Raw genomic sequence first — 24,582 nt, 5'->3', positions numbered from 1 at the left:
AATTGATTTGTAAATATTTCTTATATTTTTGTCATAGCTTGGGTCTAAGCATCACATTTTAGTACTTGATTTTTGAAATAGAAACAACGAAAGTTATGATTAAGATTGAGATAAAATTTAGATAAAAATTATCATGGAATGTGAGCTAAATGTAAGAAAGAATGATAAACAAAGCAAAAGAAAGATGAAGATAAACATATATTGATATGAATGAATGAAGATAAACTTAGATAAAGCTAAATGAATGAATGAAGCTAAATTACCAATGAATAAAGATAAAGTTAAATGTCATAGATATGAATGAATAAAGATGAAAATTTTAGTACTTGATTTCAATATGAATGAACAAAGCAAAAGAAAGATGAAGATAAACATATATTGATATTGATACTTAACATTATCTTTTAGACGTTTGTTGAAAGATTAGCACGTAAAGATAAATATATATTGATATAAATGTAAATTTTTATACACCTTTATCTGATTATCTCTAACATATGAAAATTTGTAGAGTTTTTTTCTCACCGGCTATAGTTAATATTGGAAAAAAGATGAAGTTAATGAATATTAATATTTTAAGTGTGAATTAATGTGTGTTTGTTAGCGCGTTTTAGGGAGTATTCATAATTTTGTATTTAGATAGGCTAGGTAGATAACTAATCTTATTTTTCCTATATTATTTAGCTTAATTTTATTTTATTACGAGAGTGTATCCATTGTGATTCAAATTTGTAATGTTTATAAAATTCACATACCGAGTTTTAAAAATATTTGTGGGAAATTAATAGTGCAATATGATAATAATAGTCTGATTATTACATATATAAGCTTACAAGGAAAATATGAAAACAAAGTAACAAACCAAAATCAAATTTGTATGTATATTTATAATAAGACAAAAAAAGGAAATCTACGGCAGCGTCAGACAAAGTATTTGAGTTGCAGGCAGCCTTTTCACAAACATAGCGGTAGCTGCCTTTCTGTTCTCACTTCACCCCAATCTACTAATTATAAAAATATCAATCCTTAATTAACCTAATTACAATAATAAGTCGCTCAATTTTTCACACTTCATGTTAAGAAATTAATTTTGTTTCTAAAATATATGTTCTATTTTGAAAACCTATAGCAAAATAATGCATAATTTATATATTTTACCCTTTTACTAATATTAAATTTTTTTATATGTTTGAATTTTCAATATAATAATTATAAGTAGAAAAAAAATGATCATTTTTTTATATATATATTTCGACGGGTTGGAAGATTTTAAAAAGGCAAAGGGACCGTTCGCTATCATAAATTAGTTTCAATATAGTTATTGACTTTAAATCCAATATAAATTGTAAAGAAGTTAATTAATAATGTGATAATGTATTAAAATTATTTTCCTAACTATCATTTGCAGAGATGAATTCAAATGGGATATAGCGTCGAAGTTCAGGGTGTAGCTGAAGAATTTTAATCGTTATTATGACATTAATGTGATAGAATAGAAATATAGGCCCAGTTTTAGGATTTAGGGTTTAGAGTGCAACTGAAATATTAGAGAGAGAAAATCGAAAAGAGATGAATTAGAATGAAATAAAATGAAAAAAAAAAAATCATAATTGAGTTATTTTATAATAATGAGTATTACTTATAAGAAAACAAGAAAAAAAAAACATGACGTAGAGGAACTTATTATTTTTTTAAGCTTATAACTTGCCTAATTTTATAGCTTATAAGCTTTTTAAGAGTTTATTTTGTCAAACACTTTGAAAGACCTTATAAGCCCTTGAATAACTTATAAGTTGTTTAGTATTTAGAGGGTGTTTCGTTGAGCTTAGCTGTAATATAAAAACTTAAATGCTAAAATGTATAAAATTTACATACTGTGCGTAGCATAGGTGTGACACTAGATATTTTAACGGGACATAGTAACATATACAAGCTTACAAGGAAAATATGAAAACAAAGTAACAAAACAAAATCAAATTTATATGTATATTTATAATAAGATAAAAAAAAAAACCTACGACAACGTCAGACAGAGTATATGAGTTGTAGGTAACCTTTTCACAAACATAGCAGTAGCTGTCTTTTTGTTCTCACTTCACCCCAATCTACTAATTATAAAGATATCAGTCCTTAATTAACCTAATTACAATAATAAGTCGCTCAATTTTCTACACTTCATGTTAAGAAATTAATTTTGTTTCTAAAATATATGTTCTATTTCGGAAACCTATAGCAAAATAATGCATAATTTATATATTTTACCCTTCTACTAATATTAATTTTTTATATATTTTAATTTTCAATATAATAATTATAAGTAGAAAGATAAAAATGATCCATTTTTTTATATATACATTTCGACGGGTTGAAACATTTAAAAAAGGCAAAGGGAACTGTTCACTATCATAAATTAGTTTCAACATAGTTATTGACTTTAACTCCAATATAAATTGTAAAGAAGTTAATTAATGATGTGATAGTGTATTAAAATTATTTTCCAAACTATCATTTGCAGTGATGAATTCAAATGGGATATAGCGTCGGGGTTCAGGGTATAGCTGAAGAATTTTAATCGTTAATATGAAATTAATGTGATTGAATAGAAATATAGGCCCAGATTTAGGATTTAGAGTTTAGAGTGCAGCTGAAATATTAGAGAGAGAAAATCAAATGAAAAAAAAAATCATAATTGAGTTATTTTATAATAATGATTATTAGTTACAAGAAAAAAAAAACTGGCCTAGAGGAACTTATTTTTTAGAAGCTTATAACATGCTTAATTTTACAGCTTATAAGCTCTTTAAGAGTTTATTTTGCCAAACACTTTGAAATACCTTATAAGCCCCTGAATAACTTATAAATTGTTTAATATTTATAGGGTATTTGGTTGAGCTCAGCTGTAATATAGAAAATTTAAATGCTAAAATGTATAAAATTCACATACTGTACGAAAGCACAGGTGGTACGCACGGGTGGTTGAGCTTAGCTGTAATATAAAAAATTTAAATATTAAAATGTAGCCGTGCGAAGCACGGGTGCACCACTAGTTACACATTAAAAAGAAGACGGTTTCAGCGGGAGGGGGAATATTAACCCTGCCATATATAGTCATCTGCATGAACTAGCTATAATCAAATGCTCGCAGTCAAATCAAGAACTCGAATTCAAAGAAAAGAAATCCAAGAAATCGTTGGCTGCCAATCGAAAATGTCAGGTGATGATAAATGGAGGGCCGGCGCTCGCCCTGAAGAGGGCTATGTAGTATCCCACCTCCGCGGCGCCGGCACCACCACCACGCTCCTCCGCAGCGGCAGCGGCAGCGGCTCAGCCGGCACCACCACCACCACCACCACGCTCCTCCGCAGCGGCAGCGGCAGCGCCTCCGCCCCCACCCAGGGCCGGTCCTAAGAAAAATGAGGCCCTGGGCGAAATTATAAAAATGGGCCCTCAATATATTGAAAAATAAAATTTTCCATTACTTATAAAAAATGACTTTATCTAGCATTTTTAGTTGCATGTTATCTAAAATCTCTTAATCTCGTTTTCTATACATAACTAGTATTACTCCCGTGCGATGCACGGTAAAAAAATTTATATTTTTTAGAATATTATATTTAGAAAATAAAATTCTATAAGTTACTTATATTATTATATAAAATAGCTCTAATAAAGATAATAGCATTAAAATGAAGATAAAACCATCTTATAATTGGAGGATATAAAATGAATGATCAAGATCTTGACAAAACATTTTTAACTAACGATTATTATTATCTATTTAAAAAATTTCCACCCAAATATCTAGATATTTTTCTTTCAAATTTTCTATTAGTTTTGAAAGGATTTTTGGAACTTTTAATTACTTTTTACTTATTTGCATTTCATAATATATATTTTTTTGAGGCGTTAATTGACTGTAAATTCACAAACTATTAGTTAATTTTGCTATTTTTTTCAACTATATAAAGTTATAATATAAATACATAAACTTTAGCTCATTCTGAAATTTGCCCTAAATTTTAATTTCGTTCATACATGACAAAATTAAAGATGATATAATATATACACATTATATTAAAATAACTTATACAAAATTTCTACTGAAATATACACAGTACTAATAGCATATATATATATATATATATATATATATATATATATATTATTTAATGAATATATAGTTTAATTTTAAAATTTGTATTTTGATAAAATTTACGAATACAACCTAGCAAAGATGAAATTTAAAATTTGTCATGATCAAGAATCATAACATTTTAAAATTTGTTTATTTTATTCTATTTTTTTTATATTTTTACTATATAGTATTATTTTTATATTTAAATTTTTTATTATAACAATTTAATGCAGTTACTAAGATTAAACTTATATTTTTTCATTTTAGAACTCTTTAGCTTAAAATATAAATTTGTAGATAAATAATTATATATATATATATATATATATATATATATATATATATAACTTAAAAATAGAATTTCTAATATGATTTACATTTATTAAATTTTTAGTACGTTTTTGTATGAATATTATTATTATTATTATTATTATTATTATTATTATTATTATTATTATTATTATTATTATTATTATTATTATTATTATTATTATTATTATCTAGAGTAGATTGATAAAAAAATAGAAAGAAAAAATTATTTTTAAAAATAGTAAGGTGATTTTTGGTAGGAAAACTAACTTACTATTTTTGAAAGTGATTGAGCTTTTATATATGTATATAGATTTAAATTTTTTATTATAACAATTTAATGCAGTTACTAAGATTAAACTTATATTTTTTCATTTTAGAACTCTTTAGCTTAAAATATAAATTTGTAGATAAATAATTATATATATATATATATATATAAATATATATAACTTAAAAATAGAATTTCTAATATGATTTACATTTATTAAATTTTTAGTACGTTTTTGTATGAATATTATTATTATTATTATTATTATTATTATTATTATTATTATTATTATTATTATTATTATTATTATTATTATTATTATTATCTAGAGTAGATTGATAAAAAAATAGAAAGAAAAAATTATTTTTAAAAATAGTAAGGTGATTTTTGGTAGGAAAACTAACTTACTATTTTTGAAAGTGATTGAGCTTTTATATATGTATATAGATATTGTCAAATCATTCAATATCTCTAGGGACATTGGCGATCTCAAATACGTTTTCAACAATTTTAAATTTAAGAAGCTCATTTTAGAACAGTAAGTCAGTAACTGGCATTGTCAGCATAATTTTATATTTCGATTTGAACTTTGAAGTTTTAATATAATATAAATTTGACAATAAGTTACATTGCCTAATATTTTTTTTAGTATATATAAAGTCTATAATTAATGAGATATGTTTAAAATTTTGGGCCCTCAAAATTATGTTACAAAATTATCATCAAATTAATTAGAAATTGATTTTAAATTGAACTTTGAATTTTTGACAATAAATTATGTTATCTAATATTTTTTAGTATACATAAAGCCTATAATTAATGAGATATATTAAAAAATTGGGCCCTCAATTTTTTGGGGCCCTGGGCCGTCGCCCATGCCCGCCCGCCCTCAGGGCCGGCCCTGCCCCCACCACCACCACCACCACCACGCTCCTCCGCAGCGGCAGTGCCTCCGCCGGCACCACCACCACGTTCCTCCGCAGCGGCAGCGGCTCAGCCACCACCCACCATCTCGCCGGCGCCGACACCACCACCACCATGTCTTATAACTGTCCCATCAGGTATCTTGAAATAGTACTTTTTAAGTTTTTCAATTTATTTTCACGATGTACTATTAATTTGGAATTTCTTTCTTCCTCTTAGCCCTACGGCAGCTCTGCTTACAACGTCAGAGTTTAATGGTAAATATTTGTTTATCATTTTCTTCATAGTTAATTTTTTTTTTCTTTATGTAATGCAATTGTTTTTTCCATATTAAGCTGTTGTGTATGGTTCGAATGCTGCTGCAAATTCAAGATGGATCGCCGGCGCCGGCGCCGGCACCACCACCACCATGTCTTATAACCGTCCTGTTAGAAAATTGGAGGTGATTATATAGAGGTTTGAGTGTGGTGAGTGATTGTAGTGAAGTGGTGTAGAGAATATTGTGAGTGTAGTGTGTGTAGAAGATAGAGAGAATGATTTTAGAGTGGAGCTCTTGTCTCCAAAGAACTTAGATAATATTAGATAGAGTGATGTTTTTGAGATTGTTGAGATTTTGTTACAAATGGCTCACAAGAGCTCTATTTATAGGTGTGGGAAGATCTCTCTAGATCCCACTACACTAACTTGTATCTAGAATTCTCTACTAACATCCACTTAAGGAATTCTCTAGATACTATATAGAAAATATCTAATCTCTAGAATACTCATTCTTGTCCTAGTATTATTTAGAATACTCTAGATTAATCTAGCTAGTGGTGAATTCTCTAGAATATTCATAGCTTATTCTCACCTAGAATATTCTAGATAAATGCATCACACTTCAATACTCCTCCTTGATGCATTTATCGGTTACTCCAAGCATTCTTCGTAGAAACTGGAATCTGTCCCTTGGCAGTGCTTTTGTGAAGATGTCCGCCAACTGCTCTTCTGTTGGACAATACTTCATCTCGATAAGTTTCTTTGCTTCAACATCTCTCAAGAAGTGATACTTGATGTCGATGTGCTTGGTGCGATTGTGCTGAACTGGATTCTTAGCCATTGCTATAGCTGACTTGTTATCGCAGTAGATCTCTGTCGATGAGTCTTGCGGTTCGCCCATATCCGCTAGTATTCTTCTAAGCCATATAGCTTGACATGCTGCTTCGGCTGCTGCAACATACTCAGCTTCTGCAGTTGATAGTGCAACTGAGTCTTGCTTCTTTGATCCCCAAGAAAAAATTCCTGAGCCAAGCTTGAAAGCATAGCCTGAGGTGCTTTTCATGTCATCTTGAGATCCAGCCCAATCGCTATCGCTATATCCACTGATCTGTGAGTCAGACTTTGGTTTGTACCAGATACCATAGTTGAGCGTACCTTGTAGGTATCTGAGAAGTCTCTTTGCTGCTCCATAGTGGGTCTCCTTCGGACTTTCCATGAATCTGGATAGAAGGCTTGTTGCATACTTGATGTCAGGCCTTGTTGCCGTCAAATATAGTAGACTCCCAATCAAACTTCGATAGTTGGTAGAATCTGTCGGTTTTGACCGATCTTCTTTCTTCAACTTCTCATTTGGAATGAGAGGTGTAACCACTGGCTTGCAGTCTTGCATCTTGAACTTCTTGAGTATATCTTCAATATACTTCTTTTGTGATAGGAAGATGCCTTCTTCCTCTTGACTTATCTCCATTCCGAGAAAATAGTGCATTAATCCTAAGTCCGTCATCTCAAAGGTGCTCATCATGTCTCTCTTGAAATCCTCGATCAATTTTGTGTTATTTCCTGTGACAATTAAGTCGTCAACATAAAGAGAGACAATCAGGATGTTCGTACCTAGAGTTTTGATGTATAGAGTTGCTTCGTTCTTGCTCCTCCTAAATCTTTGACCGGTGAAATATCCGTCTATTTTGCTGTACCAGGCTCGTGGCGCTTGTTTGAGCCCATAGAGTGCTTTCTTGAGACGAAGAACTTTGCCTTCTTGCTTTGTGAACCCTTCTGGCTGCTCCACATATATCTTGTCTGTTAGATCTCCATTGAGAAATGCCGACTTAACATCAAGTTGATAGATTTTCCATCTCTTTTGAGCCGCCAGAGCTATGAGTGCTCGAATTGTGTCCATCCGTGCCACTGGAGCAAACGTTTCTGTGTAGTCGACTCCTGGTACTTGAGCATATCCTTTTGCGACAAGTCTTGCCTTATGCTTCTGGATCGAACCATCAGGATTCAGCTTTGTCTTGAACACCCATTTGACTCCAATGACTTCCTTGTCACTTGGAAGATCCACCAACTCCCAAGTATCATTCTTTTCTATCATTTGTATCTCCTCCTCCATTGCTTTAATCCAAACTTTCTCTTTGGATGCTTCTGCATAGTTACTTGGCTCCAAAGAACAAAAGTTGCATATCTCATATAAATCAGTGGATTCATATAAATCTTCTAGAGTTCTTACCCGAAAAGGTGGAAAGTCTGGTGAGGAGTCTGAGTCGGATCCACTTGAGGTATTGGCTTCTGAAGAGGACCTTGGTGGGCTTTGTTGATCTTGTTCTCCATGTTCTGTGACTTCTTTTAGGAGTGTAGTTGTTGTCTGCCTTTCAACACTTTCTGTCTCCCAATTCCAGGAGGCTTGTTCATCAAATTCCACGTCTCGACTTGTCACCAGCTTCTTGGTCTCAAGATTGTAGATTCTATAACCCTCGGATTTAGAGCTGTAGCCGAGGAAGATTCCCTTCTCCGTCTTGTCCTCCAGTTTGTGTCTTTTTACTGAGGGAATGTGGATGTAGCAGATACTTCCAAAGACCCTCAAATGTTTGGCTGAAGGCTTTTGTCCTGACCAAGCTTCGATCGGCGTCTTGTTTAGCACGGCCTTTGTTGGACATCGGTTGAGTAGGTAGACTGATGTATACACTGCCTCTGCCCAAAACTTCTTTGGCAATCCTTTCTCCGCCAGCATGGATCTCGCCATCTCCATGACTGTTCGATTCTTTCTTTCCGACACGCCATTTTGTTGTGGAGTGTAGGCCACGGTTAGTTGATGCTCCACACCTTCATCTTCACAGAACTTGTCGAACTCTTTTGAGTTGTATTCGGTACCTCGATCGCTTCTCAGTTTCTTTATTTTGCGACCACTTTGGTTCTCCACAAAGTTCTTGAATCTCTTGAAGATTCTAAAGACTTCTGATTTTTCTTGGAGAAAATATACCCAAGTCATTCTAGAGTAGTCATCAATAAAGAGTATGAAGTACCTGTTTTGGTTTACTGAAGGTGTGCGCATTGGACCGCAAACGTCGGTGTGGACAAGCTCTAGTATCTCCTTGGCTCGCCATGTTTTCTCCGTTGGAAATGGTTGTCTGTGTTGCTTTCCGATCATGCATCCTTCGCATACACCTTCTCTTTCATTTAGAAGAGGCATATCTCTCATCATATTTTTCTGATGAAGTAGCCTCAAGGCATTTAGGTTGAAATGCCCAAATCTCCGGTGCCATAGACTCGTATCGTCGAGTTGAGCCACCATTGCCTTTTGTGGATATTGCCATTGAATGGGAAAGTTTCTATTTTTTCCCATTTTTACTACTGCAATATCTTGGTTATTTTTCTTGTCGTAAATTCGACAAGAATCTTTCTCAAAGTGGAGGGCATATCCATTTTCCATCATTTGGCCAACACTTAATAGACTTTGTGCAAGACGAGGTACTAGGAGAACATTTCTAATAAATCGCGTACCTTTATTAGTTTCTATGGCAATTGTACCTTTCCCTTTCGTCTCCACCAGTTCTCCATTGCCCATCTTCACCTTCGTCTTAACTGAAGTATCTAACTCACGGAAGATGGTCTCGTTGGATGTCATGTGGTTGCTGCATCCGCTATCGATGTACCATTCTTCTTCTCGTGCTTCTGTTGCCGAGTGACATGCATAGAATATGTACTCCTTCTCATTTTGATTTTCTGAATAGTTGGCTTGATGATTTCTTCTATCTCTGCAATCTTTTTCCACGTGCCCGAACCTTTTGCAGTTTTTGCACTGTGGCTTTCCTCGATGATAGCAATCCTTCTCCAAGTGATTTGTCTTCTTGCAAATTCCGCATGGTGGAAAATTTGCCTTGCTCTTCTTGTTGCTGGAGCTTCCTTCCTTGTGATTGCTTTTAAAAATTCCGCCGCTCCTTGACTTATTGCCTCTAACGTTGAGTTTGGACTGAAAGGCACTCTCAAGTGAACTTTCATGTCGCCTACTCAATCGTTGCTCGTGTGCTTCCAAGGAACCCATCAGCTCCGCGATGGGCATTTTTGATAAATCTTTTGATTCTTCAATCGCCGCCACTACTGGATCATACTTCTCGGTAAGGCTGATTAAGACCTTCTGTATAATCCTTTCATCGGAGATGTTATCTCCGTATGACCGCATTTGATTGATTATTTCCATTATTCTTGAGAAATAATCTTTTGCGGCTTCTGAATCTTTCATTTTAAGATTCTCTAGTTCTCGCCTTAAACTTTGTAGTTTAATGGTTCGAACTTTAATATTTCCTTGGAACTCCTCCTTAAGGATATCCCAAGCTTCTTTTGCAGTAGTGGCTCGAATAATTCTTGCCATGATAGAATCACTAACAGATTGTTGGAGAAGATAAAGAGCTTTAGCATTTTGTTGCTTTAATTTCTTACGTACCTCGGATGAGGATGTCTTGTCGATATCTTCTCCCGGCATGGTGATTCCTTCTTCAATGACATCCCAAAGATCATGGGATTCAAGGCAAGTCTTCATACGAACACTCCAATAGTCATAGTTTTCTCCATTGAATATTGGAGTCGTGATGGAGAGACTTGACGACGCCATAACGCCCGCTTATGATCGAACAAGCTCTGATGCCACTTGTTAGAAAATTGGAGGTGATTATATAGAGGTTTGAGTGTGGTGAGTGATTGTAGTGAAGTGGTGTAGAGAATATTGTGAGTGTAGTGTGTGTAGAAGATAGAGAGAATGATTTTAGAGTGGAGCTCTTGTCTCCAAAGAACTTAGATAATATTAGATAGAGTGATGTTTTTGAGATTGTTGAGATTTTGTTACAAATGGCTCACAAGAGCTCTATTTATAGGTGTGGGAAGATCTCTCTAGATCCCACTACACTAACTTGTATCTAGAATTCTCTACTAACATCCACTTAAGGAATTCTCTAGATACTATATAGAAAATATCTAATCTCTAGAATACTCATTCTTGTCCTAGTATTATTTAGAATACTCTAGATTAATCTAGCTAGTGGTGAATTCTCTAGAATATTCATAGCTTATTCTCACCTAGAATATTCTAGATAAATGCATCACACTTCAATACGTCCGATCAGGTATCTTGAAATAGTACTTCTTAAGTTTTTTAATTTATTTTCACGATGTACTATTAATTTGGAATTTCATTCTTCCTCTTAGCCCTACGGCAGCTCTGCCTACAACGTCGGAGTTTAATGGTAAATATTTGTTTATCATTTTCTTCATAGTTAATTTTTTTTTTTTTGCTTTATGTAATGCAATTGTTTTTTCCATATTAAGCTGCTGTGTATGGTTCGAATGCTGGTAGTGGTAGCCCTTCTTCAGCATACCTGCATGGACGTTCAAGATGGAAATTCACAAATAAACCATCTGCCACAATTTTAACTATAGGTCAAGAAAGTATTGCCACCGAAGAAGCTGCGGTGCTCCTAGACCATCTTAGTGAACAAATTCCCTTGATTTCCCCATGATATTCTACAACCAACAACATATAAGAGATCGGATGAATGTAACAAATGTTATATCAGTCACATATCAAATATATAGTATTTTCTTACCGTTGCTCTTCATCCAAGTACGTAATTTCAAGCTGGCCACGCCCGCTTCCACGTGCCTTGTTAGGTATCTGCGCTTGCATCAAATTCTGCTAACAACACTTTGCTATTCATTATCCACATATAAATTATACAACAACTTAGCACATATTCTTACTAAAAGATTAACTTCCATATTGTCAAGAAAGTAGGACATCAGGCAAATTTGAATCCATGTCTAGTTAGCTGACTCAAAGAAATGATATGAATATTCACATAATAGTTTAAGAAGAAATATGGCAGACTTCTTTACCACTATGAGTTGCAGATGTAGCATTTACTTCTATTGATTGAAGAGGGGTTAAATCCTACCTAAAAAGTTTATACAATATAGCAGACTTCTTTACCACTAAATGAGTTGCAGATACTCAAACTCAAGTAATACCTTCTAAGGAAATATATATTGATATAAATCTATTCATTCATCTTCATGACTTGCTTACCTTTACTAGATACTGTTCATATGTGATATAGAAGGAGGAAAAGAGAATATAAAGAGAAAAAAAAAAAAAAAATCGAACGATCAAATTTGCACGCAAACCGAGGCAGTCAAAGCTGCCTTCAAATTCAAAATTCAAAAATTCACACGCGCCATTTCATCAACGGCCAAATGGGCTACACGTTAGAACGTGTAGCCCTCGTGTAGGCAAGGCCCGCATCGCCTTACACGATAGCGGCCTTACACGAGTAGGCCACATCGTGTAAGCGATGCGGATGCTCTAACAAAAATTCATTGAGAAAAACGTTAAGAAGGAAAAAGAGTGTCTGTCAAAGACCAAGAAAATAAAGGATGAACGTTTTCTGACCTTCGAACTAGCCATCACCCAAAAAACGATATCCAACGAGGCAACACAGAAGCCGTATCCAAGGCAAGACCGAAATTTAAGCTTCAGAGTAACCATCACCCCGATTCCAATCATGCCAAAAGCAAAGCAGACATGAGAAGAACCCAAAACAAAAATGCTAAAAACAGCTCGACGAAGCAACAAGCGAGCTCAATGAAGCGCGAAGAAAGACTGCTCTCAAAGAAGATCGAAGGGGCAAGAAACCACCGCTCCCAGAGCACGCAGCACAGACAAAAAAGTCATATATTAACACCGTGACGAATTGTACAAAATCTGAGGTTATTCCAACTTTAGTATTGGAATAAACAGAAATCTCAAATAAATAATGATACTTCAATATTTCAGAGCTACTGGCGACGGTAGAGAATGTCATCAGCCAATTAGGAGACGACGCGGTGCTGTAAGTTTAAATTTGTGAAGAATGCAAACTAGTTTGTCGTAAACTCCTTTATCTTTAGCATTTTCATTGATCTTGAAACGAATTACACTAAAGATGTGGAGATAGGATGAGAGAATGTGAGGAATCCTACTCACAAAAAAAGATGCAAACCAATCCCATTTTTCCTAGTTTACAGCTCTGCACTGCTTCCTGATCTCTCCTTCATCTCCCACGAGCACCTCCGTCTCCCCGAGCTTCTTCATCGCGTTGGTGAACTTGGCGAGCCACCCGGCCTGGTCGTCGACGAGCCTCTTCATCACGTTGTTGGCCCGCGGATCCCTCGCCAGGTTGTGGTCCGACTCGATCAGCGACTTGTCCGTGAGCAGCTCCTTGTAGAAGCGCGAGTCCATCTTGTGGTGCGAGTAGGGGTCGAACGGCACGTCCTGGTCCTCGCTCTGGCAGACCGTCATGGTCTGCATCTTGAGCCAGTACCCTCTGTCGATGTCCCTCTCCTTCGCCCTGTCGTGGAACCTCCCCGCCACGACGCTGCAGTGGGCGCTGCCGATGGAGTGCGCGCCCACGAGGAGCACCAGCTCCTCCAGCGTCATCCCCTTTCTCTCGAAGAGGCGGATGTTGTCCTCCGCCGTGGCGTCCGGGAGCGGGAGGTTGCCCTCGACGTTCGCGGCGAGGGAGGCCAGCCCGTCCCGGCGCCCGCCCGCGACCGCGTACGCGGGCACCCCCGTGTAGACGAGGGAGTCGCGGGTGGCGAACGCGAGTATGTCCGCGCACGACACCACCCCGGGGCACGCCTTCTCGAGCTCGGCCTTTATGTCGTCGACGACCTGGAAGCCCCGCACCAGCGGCCCGTTGTGCCGTGCCTTCTTCTCCACCTCCTCCCCCGTCGGCGTCGTGTCCAGCAGGATTGAACCGTCGCACCCCTGCATCATACATAAAAATAATGAAAATGGAAAAGAAAAAAGATTGAAAAATAGAAGATCGATCTCACCGTGACATAACAGTCATGGAAAAAGAGGCGAACAAAGCCAGCAGCATAAGTTGGATCCTTGAGAAAATGTTTGTGAATGGTCATATTCACAATCTTCTCAGCCTCGGGACAGCTCTGCTCGTAAAACATTTCTCGCAGCCCGCCTTTCCCGGGCCCTTGCACGGGCTTGTTCTCGGGCTCTTGCATGGGCTTGGGTTCGTGTTCTTGCACGGGCTTGTTGTTGAGTTCGTGCACGGGCTCGTTGTCGGGTTCTTGCACGGGCTTGGGTTCGTGTTCTTGCACGGGTTTGGAGTTGGGATCCTGCACCGGGAAAACGGGCTCGTTTTCGGGTTCGGCCTCGTTGGCACGAGGCTGTAACGAATCAACGGAGCCGTCTTCTTTACCGTGGCCCCTATGGCCCCTCTGCTGCTCCTGAACTTCGAAAACTCGATCGTCTTCGGGAGGGTGCATAAAATCGCGATGCTCCGGAGCATCAAAGACTCGGTGATCACGTGCATGATGCCTGAAGCGATGCTCCGGAGCATCAAAAACTCGGTGATCACGTGCGTGATGATGCCTAACGCCGTGGCCCGGCCTGTGATGCCCGGGGATATGAAGGAAGAATCCGGATGCCAGCATTGCATAGGAAAGGAATGCTAGTGTGAGGATTCCTATTCTGGATGCCATCATTTTATTAAGTTAAATTTTTTTGGTGAAAAAAAAGGTGGATTGAGGCATGATGAATGCATGTTGGTAATTGAGTTTATATAAGAAAAGTTGGTACGAGGTTGTGAGGGATTTCAGGCGTTTGAAAACGGATGAATGGGCCCTCGAAGTGCGGATGTGTTTAATTTGGCAGGGAAAATTGTGATAAATTTTTTATTGGGTCATTTACATACGTATTATATATAGTATGTAACGTATTATTTCTTGGATTATGATTGGTGTGGGATTTCATGATTGAGAGTGTCCAAATTTTAGAATTAAGCATGCTAACATCATAGCTCATGAATTAGCCAGAATTTCCAAAAGATTTTATTGATTGGTTCGAATTCCCCATTTCGAATATGATTTTGTACTCCAATTATAAATGGAATAAAATTTTATTCTCCCATAATATATGGTAACACAGCACTAAATCACAGTTTAGGTGAGATTATATATACTAAGATTCTGAAACAATTATCACATTTTCAAATTTTCTTAGCAGGTTTGAAAATATTTTTTTTACAACCTATTTAAATTTGTAACTTTGGGAAAATTTGGATTGTATCGGTTTGTTAATTCAATTGATTAAACCGTGATACATCAAACCGTTGGATTGATCCGATCATATTATTTAATTTAATATGGAGTAACTATTATATATGTAGTTATTATATTTAGAATGTACGTACAATCTTTTTTAAAATTTTCTTCCTTGAAAGTTGAAACAATGGCTCGAATCAACTTATTAAATTATTCAATAACTTACATATATCTTACCACTAAATTCATCTGGCTTCTCAGTAATATGGGACTTGACATATATTCATTTTCAAATAAAAGAGTTCGAACTTCGAATAAATACAGAAGTAGAATCACAACAAACTTCGTAAAATAGTTGGTTATATGTCGAAATATAATAAACTACATTAACAAAAAAATTGAACTAGCTAGATCCATTAATAAATAAAAATCTATATGTAAATGGGCCTTCTAAAATAGAAATTAGATGGGCCGTAGCCCATACCAAATGGGCCATAAATGCAGTTGGCCCGAATCTGAGTCTGATTCCACCAATTGGAAATTTCTAACCTTTCGTCATTTTTAGCTGAATTTTGATGGAAAAGGAGAAGAAGATCGAGCTTAAATATTCTCCCAAATCTCTCTCTCACACACTCCGACAGCAATGACGCGGCCATTTCACCCCTCAATTTCCACATAGTTGCGGGATCAGCACCGGATCTCGCCGCCATTGATTCCAGCAACTCGTGATCTGCGGCTCTCGTATGCAATTGGACCGGAGGAAATTGAGTTGGGGGGAAAAAAATTCGACTGATTCAGCGCAGAAATGGCGGGAGCAGCATCGGCGCTGTTCCTACTGGACATTAAGGGTAGGGTTCTGGTGTGGCGGGACTACCGCGGAGACGTCTCCGCCTCTCAGGCCGAACGCTTCTTCGCTAAGCTAATGGAGAAAGAGGTGAGATTTCCCTGTGATTCGTGATTGGATTTGGTTGTGTTTGTGGGTGTGCTGTTGAAATGATTGATTCGGTTCGTGATTGTAGCTGTAGTGAGATGAATCAGGTTCAATTCGGCAAATCTTGAGCTTGATCTGACCGTGCTTATAAAGTGATAATTGATTTCATTTGATGATATTCGTCTTTTGGTTGTGTTGTGGTGGGATAGTTTTTGGTCTGTGATTGGGGGAGTGAGTGAATTTAGCTAGATGCGGATTTGATCAGTTCAATTGAACTGGACGGGAACATGGACTTGGGGTTTAATATAGCTTTGGTTGGAAGTTATTACTTTGTTTTGATGGAATTGAATCTTCTGTGTTCTGCTTTTTCTTGGCAAACTGGTTGGATTGGAAAATAATGTGTACAAAGAGGATAATCAGTTCAGATTTCATTTCTGATACTAGTTCATCTTGTAGTAACTTAGGTGTGATTGGAATTGGACGTTCCTAGTTGATGCAGACTGTAGTCCAAGAGGTCAAACTGTTCTGTGATAGTTATGAAGGGGCTTTTTTTGTTTTTTGGGTTGTAGGCAAAGGGGGTGTTTTTTTTTTACCATAAGGTACCATTTTTCTGTAAATTGCTAATGCAATTTTAGATTGCAACAGTCCGTTAGTATTTTTGATTTGATTTATGATTTATGATTTTCTTTATATTTGCTTAGTTTGTTTGTTCTAGTTATCAATTAATGATTGAGGATTTGTACTTAAGTGAACTAGATGGTTAATGTGTTTCTAATTTCTAATGATATAGGGTGATCCAGAGACTCAGGATCCTGTTGTTTACGATAATGGTGTGACATACATGTTTATACAACACAACAATGTATATCTCATGACTGCATCTCGGCAGAACTGCAATGCTGCTAGCCTTCTTTTATTCCTACACCGAGTAGTTGATGTAAGCGTTATTGGTAATCAAAGTCCCATTCTTTAATGATATTGTCTATAACCCAGTCACTGTTTCTGTTAACTTCAACAATTACATTTTCCTTAACAGGTCTTCAAGCACTACTTTGAAGAATTAGAAGAGGAATCTCTTAGAGATAATTTTGTTGTAGTGGTATGGAAAGTTCATTTAATTGTTCACTCCTTTTGAAATATATAAACTAAAATCTTGACGGGAGAATTTAACAACTTTTTATCTGATATTTTTAGTATGAGCTACTGGACGAAATTATGGACTTTGGCTACCCGCAATATACTGAAGCCAAGATTCTCAGTGAGTTCATAAAGACTGATGCTTACAGGATGGAAGTGGCACAGAGGCCTCCGATGGCTGTCACAAATGCAGTGTCATGGCGCAGCGAAGGGATACGCTACAAAAAGAATGAAGTGAGTTTTCCTTCCGTAACTTGTGATGCATTTCTTGAACTCTGGTTTATATGAGCTTTTGTTGGTTGTGCAGGTCTTTCTTGATGTTGTGGAGAGTGTCAATATACTAGTCAATAGTAATGGCCAAATAATTAGGTCAGATGTCGTCGGGGCACTAAAGATGCGAACGTATTTGAGGTTAGTTCTCACTCTATTATTTTTTTGTATATCCTACTCTTATTTCATGCAGAGTGATATGATATTAGCTCTTGCCTTAGTCATGGATTATGATAACATGCACTATAATCAAGAAAACCATGTAGAATAGTTTTCATAGCCCAGCTTGGTATCTTAAGTGTGTATACTTGAATGATTAAGTTTGAAGGAATTTACCTGCATGCCATACAATCATCATATACAGATGACTGTTCTGTCAGTGTGTTCATACACATAAGTGACTCTGATAATTGTTTTCAATGTTTTACCTCTACCTTTGTGTATGCTAATTTATTCTACCAGTTGATGTCCTTTATATGCTTTTTCATTGCAATCAAATCAAATAAGTTGATAACCAGTTGTAAGTTGTAACTCATAATGGTGTATGCATTGCAGTGGTATGCCCGAGTGTAAGCTTGGACTAAATGACAGAGTTTTGCTTGAGGCACAAGGGCGAGCTACTAAGGGAAAAGCCATTGATCTCGATGACATCAAATTTCATCAGTATGTAATTTAGCCTTATCATTTGCCACTATATGGTTTCTGTTGATTGTTGGATAACAAATTGTAAATGATGCACTTGTCTGCCCATGTTACTGACTTTGCTTCAATGGTCTTATGTGTTCTGACTTCTGGTTGTTGATTCAGGTGTGTGCGCTTGGCCCGGTTCGAGAACGACAGAACCATATCCTTCATACCTCCTGATGGATCGTTTGATCTTATGACTTACAGGCTCAGCACTCAGGTTGGTTTGTAAATTTGGGATTCAGATCCATACTGTTTTAAGATAGCTACTTGTTACTTAGAGTTATAGAGTAGAATATATCCTTCAAAATGTGAATTTTCATATGTGATTATTAATTATAAGCAAAATAATTTGAAACTGGAAACTTTTCTATGAAAGTAAGGGTGGCATGATTATATATTTCTTGTCTGCTGGATTGTTGGACTAATTTTGGGAAGATTATAACAATTTTCTGATGTAGTGATATCATCTCTAGTTCTCTACCTTACATTTATTAGTGATTTGGAGAACTCAGTTGCTTTTTATTCCAGGTAAAGCCTCTAATGTGGGTGTTACTTTTTATTCCAGGTAAAGCCTCTAATATGGGTTGAAGCTCAGGTAGAAAGGCACTCTAGGAGCCGTATAGAATTTATGGTAAAAGCCAGGAGCCAGTTCAAGGAGCGTAGGTATAGTACCTGCATCTGTTGTAAACATTTATTTTGTTTCTTTTTCTTTCAATCTGCTGTATTTATGAATTTCAAATTTATCACTGATGTGATTTTGGACTTCAGCACTGCAACTAATGTTGAAATTGAGTTACCCGTGCCTCCTGATGCTACCAATCCAAATGTTCGTACATCAATGGGATCTGCTGCTTATGCTCCAGAAAATGATTCACTAATTTGGAAAATAAAATCTTTTCCAGGTGGCAAGGTTGGGATTTTTTGTGTTAACTCAGATTTTCTTTTGTTTTTTTTTTTCCTTTCCTGATGATGGTCTGTGGCGTTGGACTTAACTTGCTTGCCAAATTTCTAGTCATTGATGTTTATGTTTTGTGTGTATTCAGGAATATATGTTGAGAGCAGAGTTTAGGCTTCCCAGTATCGCATCAGAGGAAGCAGCTCCAGAAAGAAAGGCTCCTATAAGGGTGAAATTTGAAATACCATATTTCACTGTTTCAGGAATACAGGTGAGCTCAAATGGGTTTTCATGCAAAGATATTTGTTTTACTGGTTTTATAATCTCGATGCTATGTTAGTATATCGCATAAACAACAATCACTGCGTCTTTATTTCCCTGCAAAAATAGAAAATTACTGAGCTCTTCATAAAAGGATAAAAACATCTTACCTATTCATGTAGTGCGTTAAAATGCCAGCTTTTTTAAGAGATCTATCTGAGACTGATTGTTTAGTCTTTATAAATTTACAATGTATTAGCTTTCTTTTTTGTTTCTACCATAGCTGAACCTCATTTTCCTTTTTGTACAAGATTCATATCCATATACATATATATTTGCTAAAACGACCAAGCAAATAAATACAAGCGACAATGCAGACTAGAAATGGCTCCTGTACAAACTAGAGCACTTAGAGGCCCTTGTAATTGCAAACCCAAATTCCACTCTATCTTTTTAAGCTAAGTGCAAGACTTCCGTAAAAAGTTGAAGCTTCCTTTCGGGTGAATTAGATGAATTGCTCTCTGACACTCATGTAGTTGAATATCTTCATTAAATGCTTTATTAGTTTCAGTATGTTGGTTTTGATTACTACATTGAGCATATAAGCAAATAAAACCTGCTCATCTACTTTCTCTGAAGGCACTCACTGTTGAAACTCTCATTTGTAGGTCCGTTACTTGAAAATCATCGAAAAGAGTGGCTACCAGGCTCTCCCATGGGTGAGGTATATAACAATGGCTGGTGAATACGAGCTTAGACTTATTTGATTGCAACCTCTCCGCACGATATGCTAGCCTGCCATGCTCGAACTTCACTCGTATCGACAGCCATGCCCGTTTCATGTGTCTCTAAGAAGTGGCTGTACAGCAAATCATTCATCAATTGGGAGTTGTTCCATCTTGTTGCTGTTTGTATCATGGGAATATTTGTAATCGTTAATGTCACATTGTTCATTTGCTCAACCTTTTTCTCTTTCCCTATCAAAGTGCAAGTTTTGGATTGAAAATACACTGTTACTCTGTATAGGAGAAGCACTAAATACTAATCAGCTGGTCTTTGTACCTGGTTGTCGTTTGTGAGAAATGTACTTCAACCTTCGGGGCTTTCGGGCGCGCAATCTCTCGAGTTCGTGCCTCCGATGCCCGACCCCGTCGTCGGACGGATGTTGCAAGGTTGTTCCTGGTTGTGATGGTGGTGTGTTTTTGCTTTCAAAATGATTAACAAGTTTGTCAATTTTCCAGATTGATGCTCAAAAAAAGTTTCTTCATGGGTGTTATATTATTACTAGGGGTGTAATCAAATCGAGTTGATCCAACTTTATTTTCAAGTTTGATTTATTTATTATCAAGTCAAAGTTCAAATTTTATTTGTTAAATATTTTGAGGTTCACGAGCTTAATTTAGGCAAAATTTTTAAATTTATATTTAAAATATTTTTTTTATAGTTAAATGGAGACCTAATATTATTATTATTATTATTATTATGTAAGTTGTACATAGTAATAATTTGTATTTTCAAGTTAAATTACTTGATGAATTTGTTCACGAGCTAAGAAGCCGAATACTATTAAGCTCAAGCGTGGTTTATTCATTTATCAAGCTTCATTAAACGAGTTTTTTTCGAATTGAACTCCGAATAATTTGCCAGCGATTTGATTTGTGTACTGTAACTATTTTTTTGTGCTTTTCTTGAGACTTCGTTGATGCCCAAATGGTTATAGAGCGCGTTTTCTACATCAATCACACACAACACCAATAACTGCAACAATAACCTTAAAACATAGATTATTCAAAACAAAAAACCACTACACCACAATTGCTCAACTCAGATGCAAACGATGAACAAAGCTTTCAAACAGCTAGAAGTTGAATGATCGATGGAAGCCTCTTCAGAAACAGATCAAAGTCTTCATGTTTGCCCAGCATACTTAGCCTAACATAGTTGCTAGGGCACCCGAAACTCGTCCCTCCTCGTACCCGAATCCTCTCTTCGTTCATCGCTTTCTCCAGCTGCACCCCCGGCTTCGCCTTCACCCACGCGTACGCTGTTCAAAACGGACAACATCTTATTTTCATCAACGCGGAAACACTAGTCGAAGAACAATCACTAGACGAACGTTCTTTACCTGGGTTCGACCCGATGAAGTCTCTGTTATAGTTGCAGTACTTGAGGGGGAAGTGAGGGACCTCCAAGACTTCACTTCCCCTGAGAGCTTCTCTCAGCTTCTTCCACCTCTCAGCCATGACGGACTGCCCGAACTCGAAGAATCCACCGGAGCAGCCGTTGGCCGAGATCATCTCCAAGATGCTGGCTGCTCTGAGCTGAGCCTCCTTCGACACCCCGATCGTGTTGATCTCGATGAACTTGACCATCTTCTTGGCCACCTCCGCGTCCTTCACCACCGCCCATCTTCAACAAAAACAACAACAAAATATCAAAACACATGCCATCCACAAGGCCTAGAGGCTCAAACCAAGCATGAGTGGCCTACCCGATTCTTGACCCTGCGTGGCCGGTGCACTTGGAGAGCGTGAAGAGCATGACGTCGTGGTCCGCAGGCGCCGTGATGGCCGTGTACTGAGGCCAGTAGTAGGCGAGGTCATGAAGAAGCATCCCATTAGCCCTCTTCACCACAGGGCCCCTAATCTCCCCATCAGGATTGTTTGGGGAAGTAACCAACTCTATGTAAGCCTCATCTTTGTCATAAGCATTTGCATCACCTCCCCATTTATACAGCCCAGACCTAACATAGTCCGTTATCTGTGGATAGCACTGCAATCACATACAACTAGACGGGTCATGACTCGTATCCAAAATAGTATTATAAAAACATCATCAGAATTACAAATATGCCACTCAAGACTATTTCGGACTGACAAATTGGTCATGACTCATATCCAAAACAATACTTAAAACATCCCTAGAATTACAAATATGCCACTCAAGACCATTTCACAAGACTGATCGACAAATTGGTCACGACTCACATCTAAAACAATACTGTAAAACATCACTAGAATTACAAATATGCCACTCAAGAACATTTCACAAGTCTGACCGACAAATTTGTCATGACTCGTATCCAAAACAATACTATGAAACATCACTAGAATTACAAATATGCCACTCAAGACCATTTCGTAAGACTGACTGATAGATCAGTCATGACTCATATCTAAAACAGTACTATAAAACATCACTAGAATTACAAATGTGCCACTCAAGATCATTTCACAATATTGACTAACATACTGGTCATGACCCATGTTCAAAATAGTACATCATTAAACACCGCCGAAATTACAAATATGCCACTCAAGATCAATTTCACAAGACTGACTGAGAGACTGGTCATCACACATATCCAAAACAATACTCCATCCATTCATAAATACGTGGGAGATGTGTAATAAGTAGATAAATAGAATTTAGTGATTTGTTAGACAATTAATAAATAGTTTATGAAATGAATTTCTTTTTTCGTAAATATTGAGAGTGAATAGAATTGAAAATATAAGGACATGCGTGCCAAAATTTAAAAAAATAAGTCAGTCAGTCTTATGACACAGACCCAAATAGCGTAAAACGCCACTAGAATTACAAATATGCCACTCAATCAGGGATTTCGAGACTCACGGAGTAGAAGGGGACGGCGGACACGACGGTGATGGGGGTGGGAGGGTCGAGGGGGTCGGCGAGGGCGTAGAGCGCGGCCTGGATGAGCTGGCTCGACCCGTTCCCCACGACGATGTGGCGGCCGTCGACAACGGCGTTCCCCACCAAGCTGTGGAGAATCTTGATCTCTTGCTCGAGCTTGGGCACGAGGAACCAGCAGAAGCTGTTGGGGTTGGCGAAGTAGCTGAGGGATTGTGATGCAGAGATGCTAATCTTCACGTTTTCGCCTACTGATTTCCAGTAGGCCTCGTACACTGTGGGATCACCCCTAAATCCACATTCAAGAATTGTCACATTTTCTTCAATTTCAAAACAAAAAATAAAATTGTCAAGAAATAAAAGGTAACACTACATGATCACATGCAGCCACATAAACACACACAACACGCAGTGGGGAAGAGAAGGCATGAAGATGGTGAGGGGAGAGGGGGGCTTCAGGCCCCTCCAAGCAATTTTTTATTTTATTTCGTACAAAATCGTCAAATTTTCGATTTTTTTTGTGCTGATCATCAAATTAATTCATAGGAAAATTGCCTTTTGAAAATCTCGAACTCGAAATTTGAAAAATATAACCCCTCTTTAAGACTGTTTTCCTCATGGAGGGGTGTGTGTCAGTGTGTGTGAGAGTGTGTGTAAAGAAGCAATAGATTATAACTATATACACAAGTAACACAATGTGTGAAAAGACATCAAGAATTGGTGAAAAATCAGACACACAAACACAATATTATTGCATGCATCCACACAAAGGGGGAAAAAAAAACAAATCAAAATCACAAACCCCAAATCAAAACAACAGAAAAAAAAAAAAATACTTGAAGACTTTACACACTCACTTACACATGCACACACCCAGGGTCTTAATTTTCCTATAATTCAGATAACAAAGGCTAGCTTTTGCATAAAAATTCGCCAATAATTTGACGATTTTTTAAGAATTAAAAAAAAAAATCTTGGCATGCAGGGGCTGAAGCCCCCTCCACCTGTGAGAAGCCACCAAGAATTGGTGGTGGAAAGAAAACACACACACACACACACAATGCCCTGCATGCAATTTACACAAAATGATAGATCACAAAATAAAATATATATTGAAAACAAATGCATACTGATCAAGATTGAGAGTGGGAATGGAGTGAAGGTGAAGGTTTGTGATCATGGACTCATCATTGTTTCTTTCTTCAACATCTGCAGCAGCAGAAGCAGCAGCTGCAGCAGCAACAGCTGCATTCATGTTGCTTTCCATCACAACTGCGCCTTCTACACTCCCCATTTTTCCTCCTTTTAATTTTTTTTCTTCCTTTTTTTTTTTTTGAAGAGGTTTAATGCTTCTCACAATTTTCGAAGCCCCCATTTATAGGGGTGGCACTCAGATGCGATTAAATCATATATTTGTTTTTTTCTTCAATATTATAAATTTATAATAAACCCTCTATCCCAAGATTCACGATATCTTCCCAAAGATTCATCTTTTTCTAAATTTTTTTTTTTTATCTCCTGCAATATTTATTGCTTTTTACCTTTAACGATTTTTGTTCCATTCGCTTCTCAATTTTTTGCTTTGTGAGATTAATGCATTATTCCATTTTTTGTAAAACATAAAAATATTATGGAAGGTAGGTGGTGGTTGTGATAGAAGTGAATTAAAACACATACATTATAGTAATAAATGAAAATTTATATTTTTTTGAAAATGTGATTAAAATTTATATTAAAATGTCATCGCTCACTGTTTAGCGAAG

At 36.8% G+C, this 24,582-nt stretch overlaps 3 protein-coding genes across 3 annotated transcripts; 1 reads left to right on the top strand and 2 right to left on the bottom strand.

Annotated features, from left to right (window-relative positions):
* Window positions 1-12,686: 12,686 nt before the first annotated feature.
* Window positions 12,687-14,494, bottom strand: LOC131025312 (peroxidase 5-like). Its single transcript, XM_057955041.1, has 2 exons — window positions 13,758-14,494; window positions 12,687-13,689 (listed from the first exon to the last, which is right to left on the bottom strand). The coding sequence occupies exons 1-2, from the start codon at window positions 14,424-14,426 to the stop codon at window positions 12,937-12,939; spliced, it is 1,422 nt and encodes a 473-aa protein (XP_057811024.1). The 5' UTR covers window positions 14,427-14,494; the 3' UTR covers window positions 12,687-12,936.
* A 1,012-nt stretch (window positions 14,495-15,506) lies between these two features.
* LOC131025314 (AP-1 complex subunit mu-2) lies at window positions 15,507-20,405 on the top strand. Its single transcript, XM_057955043.1, has 11 exons — window positions 15,507-15,918; window positions 16,706-16,852; window positions 16,952-17,014; window positions 17,110-17,286; window positions 17,360-17,463; window positions 17,878-17,985; window positions 18,130-18,226; window positions 18,575-18,672; window positions 18,778-18,919; window positions 19,053-19,175; window positions 19,834-20,405. Exons 1-11 carry the CDS (start codon window positions 15,790-15,792, stop codon window positions 19,930-19,932), a joined length of 1,287 nt encoding a protein of 428 aa, XP_057811026.1. The 5' UTR covers window positions 15,507-15,789; the 3' UTR covers window positions 19,933-20,405.
* Window positions 20,406-20,924: 519 nt separating this feature from the next.
* LOC131025318 (tryptophan aminotransferase-related protein 1-like) lies at window positions 20,925-24,167 on the bottom strand. The gene is made up of 5 exons (XM_057955047.1): window positions 23,950-24,167; window positions 22,802-23,108; window positions 21,657-21,937; window positions 21,291-21,574; window positions 20,925-21,209 (listed from the first exon to the last, which is right to left on the bottom strand). Exons 1-5 carry the CDS (start codon window positions 24,111-24,113, stop codon window positions 21,016-21,018), a joined length of 1,230 nt encoding a protein of 409 aa, XP_057811030.1. The 5' UTR covers window positions 24,114-24,167; the 3' UTR covers window positions 20,925-21,015.
* Between the last annotated feature and the right edge of the window lie 415 nt (window positions 24,168-24,582).

The sequence above is a fragment of the Salvia miltiorrhiza genome, chromosome 5 (assembly GCF_028751815.1).
Source record: "Salvia miltiorrhiza cultivar Shanhuang (shh) chromosome 5, IMPLAD_Smil_shh, whole genome shotgun sequence".
In the NCBI taxonomy this organism is placed as follows: Eukaryota; Viridiplantae; Streptophyta; class Magnoliopsida; order Lamiales; family Lamiaceae; genus Salvia; species Salvia miltiorrhiza.
The sequence above is the reverse complement of the archived record's forward strand: the minus strand, read 5'-3'. Positions and strand labels throughout refer to the sequence as shown.

Coding starts and splice junctions, on each gene's coding strand:
- LOC131025312 (XM_057955041.1), bottom strand. CDS start 14,426: ATGATGGCATCCAGAATAGGAATCCTCACACTAGCATTCCTTTCCTAT. Junction 13,690..13,757: donor TCCATGACTGTTATGTCACG/GTGAGATCGATC, acceptor TGTATGATGCAG/GGGTGCGACGGTTCAATCCT.
- LOC131025318 (XM_057955047.1), bottom strand. CDS start 24,113: ATGGGGAGTGTAGAAGGCGCAGTTGTGATGGAAAGCAACATGAATGCA. Junction 23,109..23,949: donor CCCACTCTCAATCTTGATCA/GTATGCATTTGT, acceptor ATGTGGATTTAG/GGGTGATCCCACAGTGTACG. Junction 21,210..21,290: donor CTTCATCGGGTCGAACCCAG/GTAAAGAACGTT, acceptor CGTTTTGAACAG/CGTACGCGTGGGTGAAGGCG.
- LOC131025314 (XM_057955043.1), top strand. CDS start 15,790: ATGGCGGGAGCAGCATCGGCGCTGTTCCTACTGGACATTAAGGGTAGG. Junction 18,227..18,574: donor CTTACAGGCTCAGCACTCAG/GTTGGTTTGTAA, acceptor TTTTTATTCCAG/GTAAAGCCTCTAATATGGGT. Junction 18,920..19,052: donor AATCTTTTCCAGGTGGCAAG/GTTGGGATTTTT, acceptor GTGTGTATTCAG/GAATATATGTTGAGAGCAGA.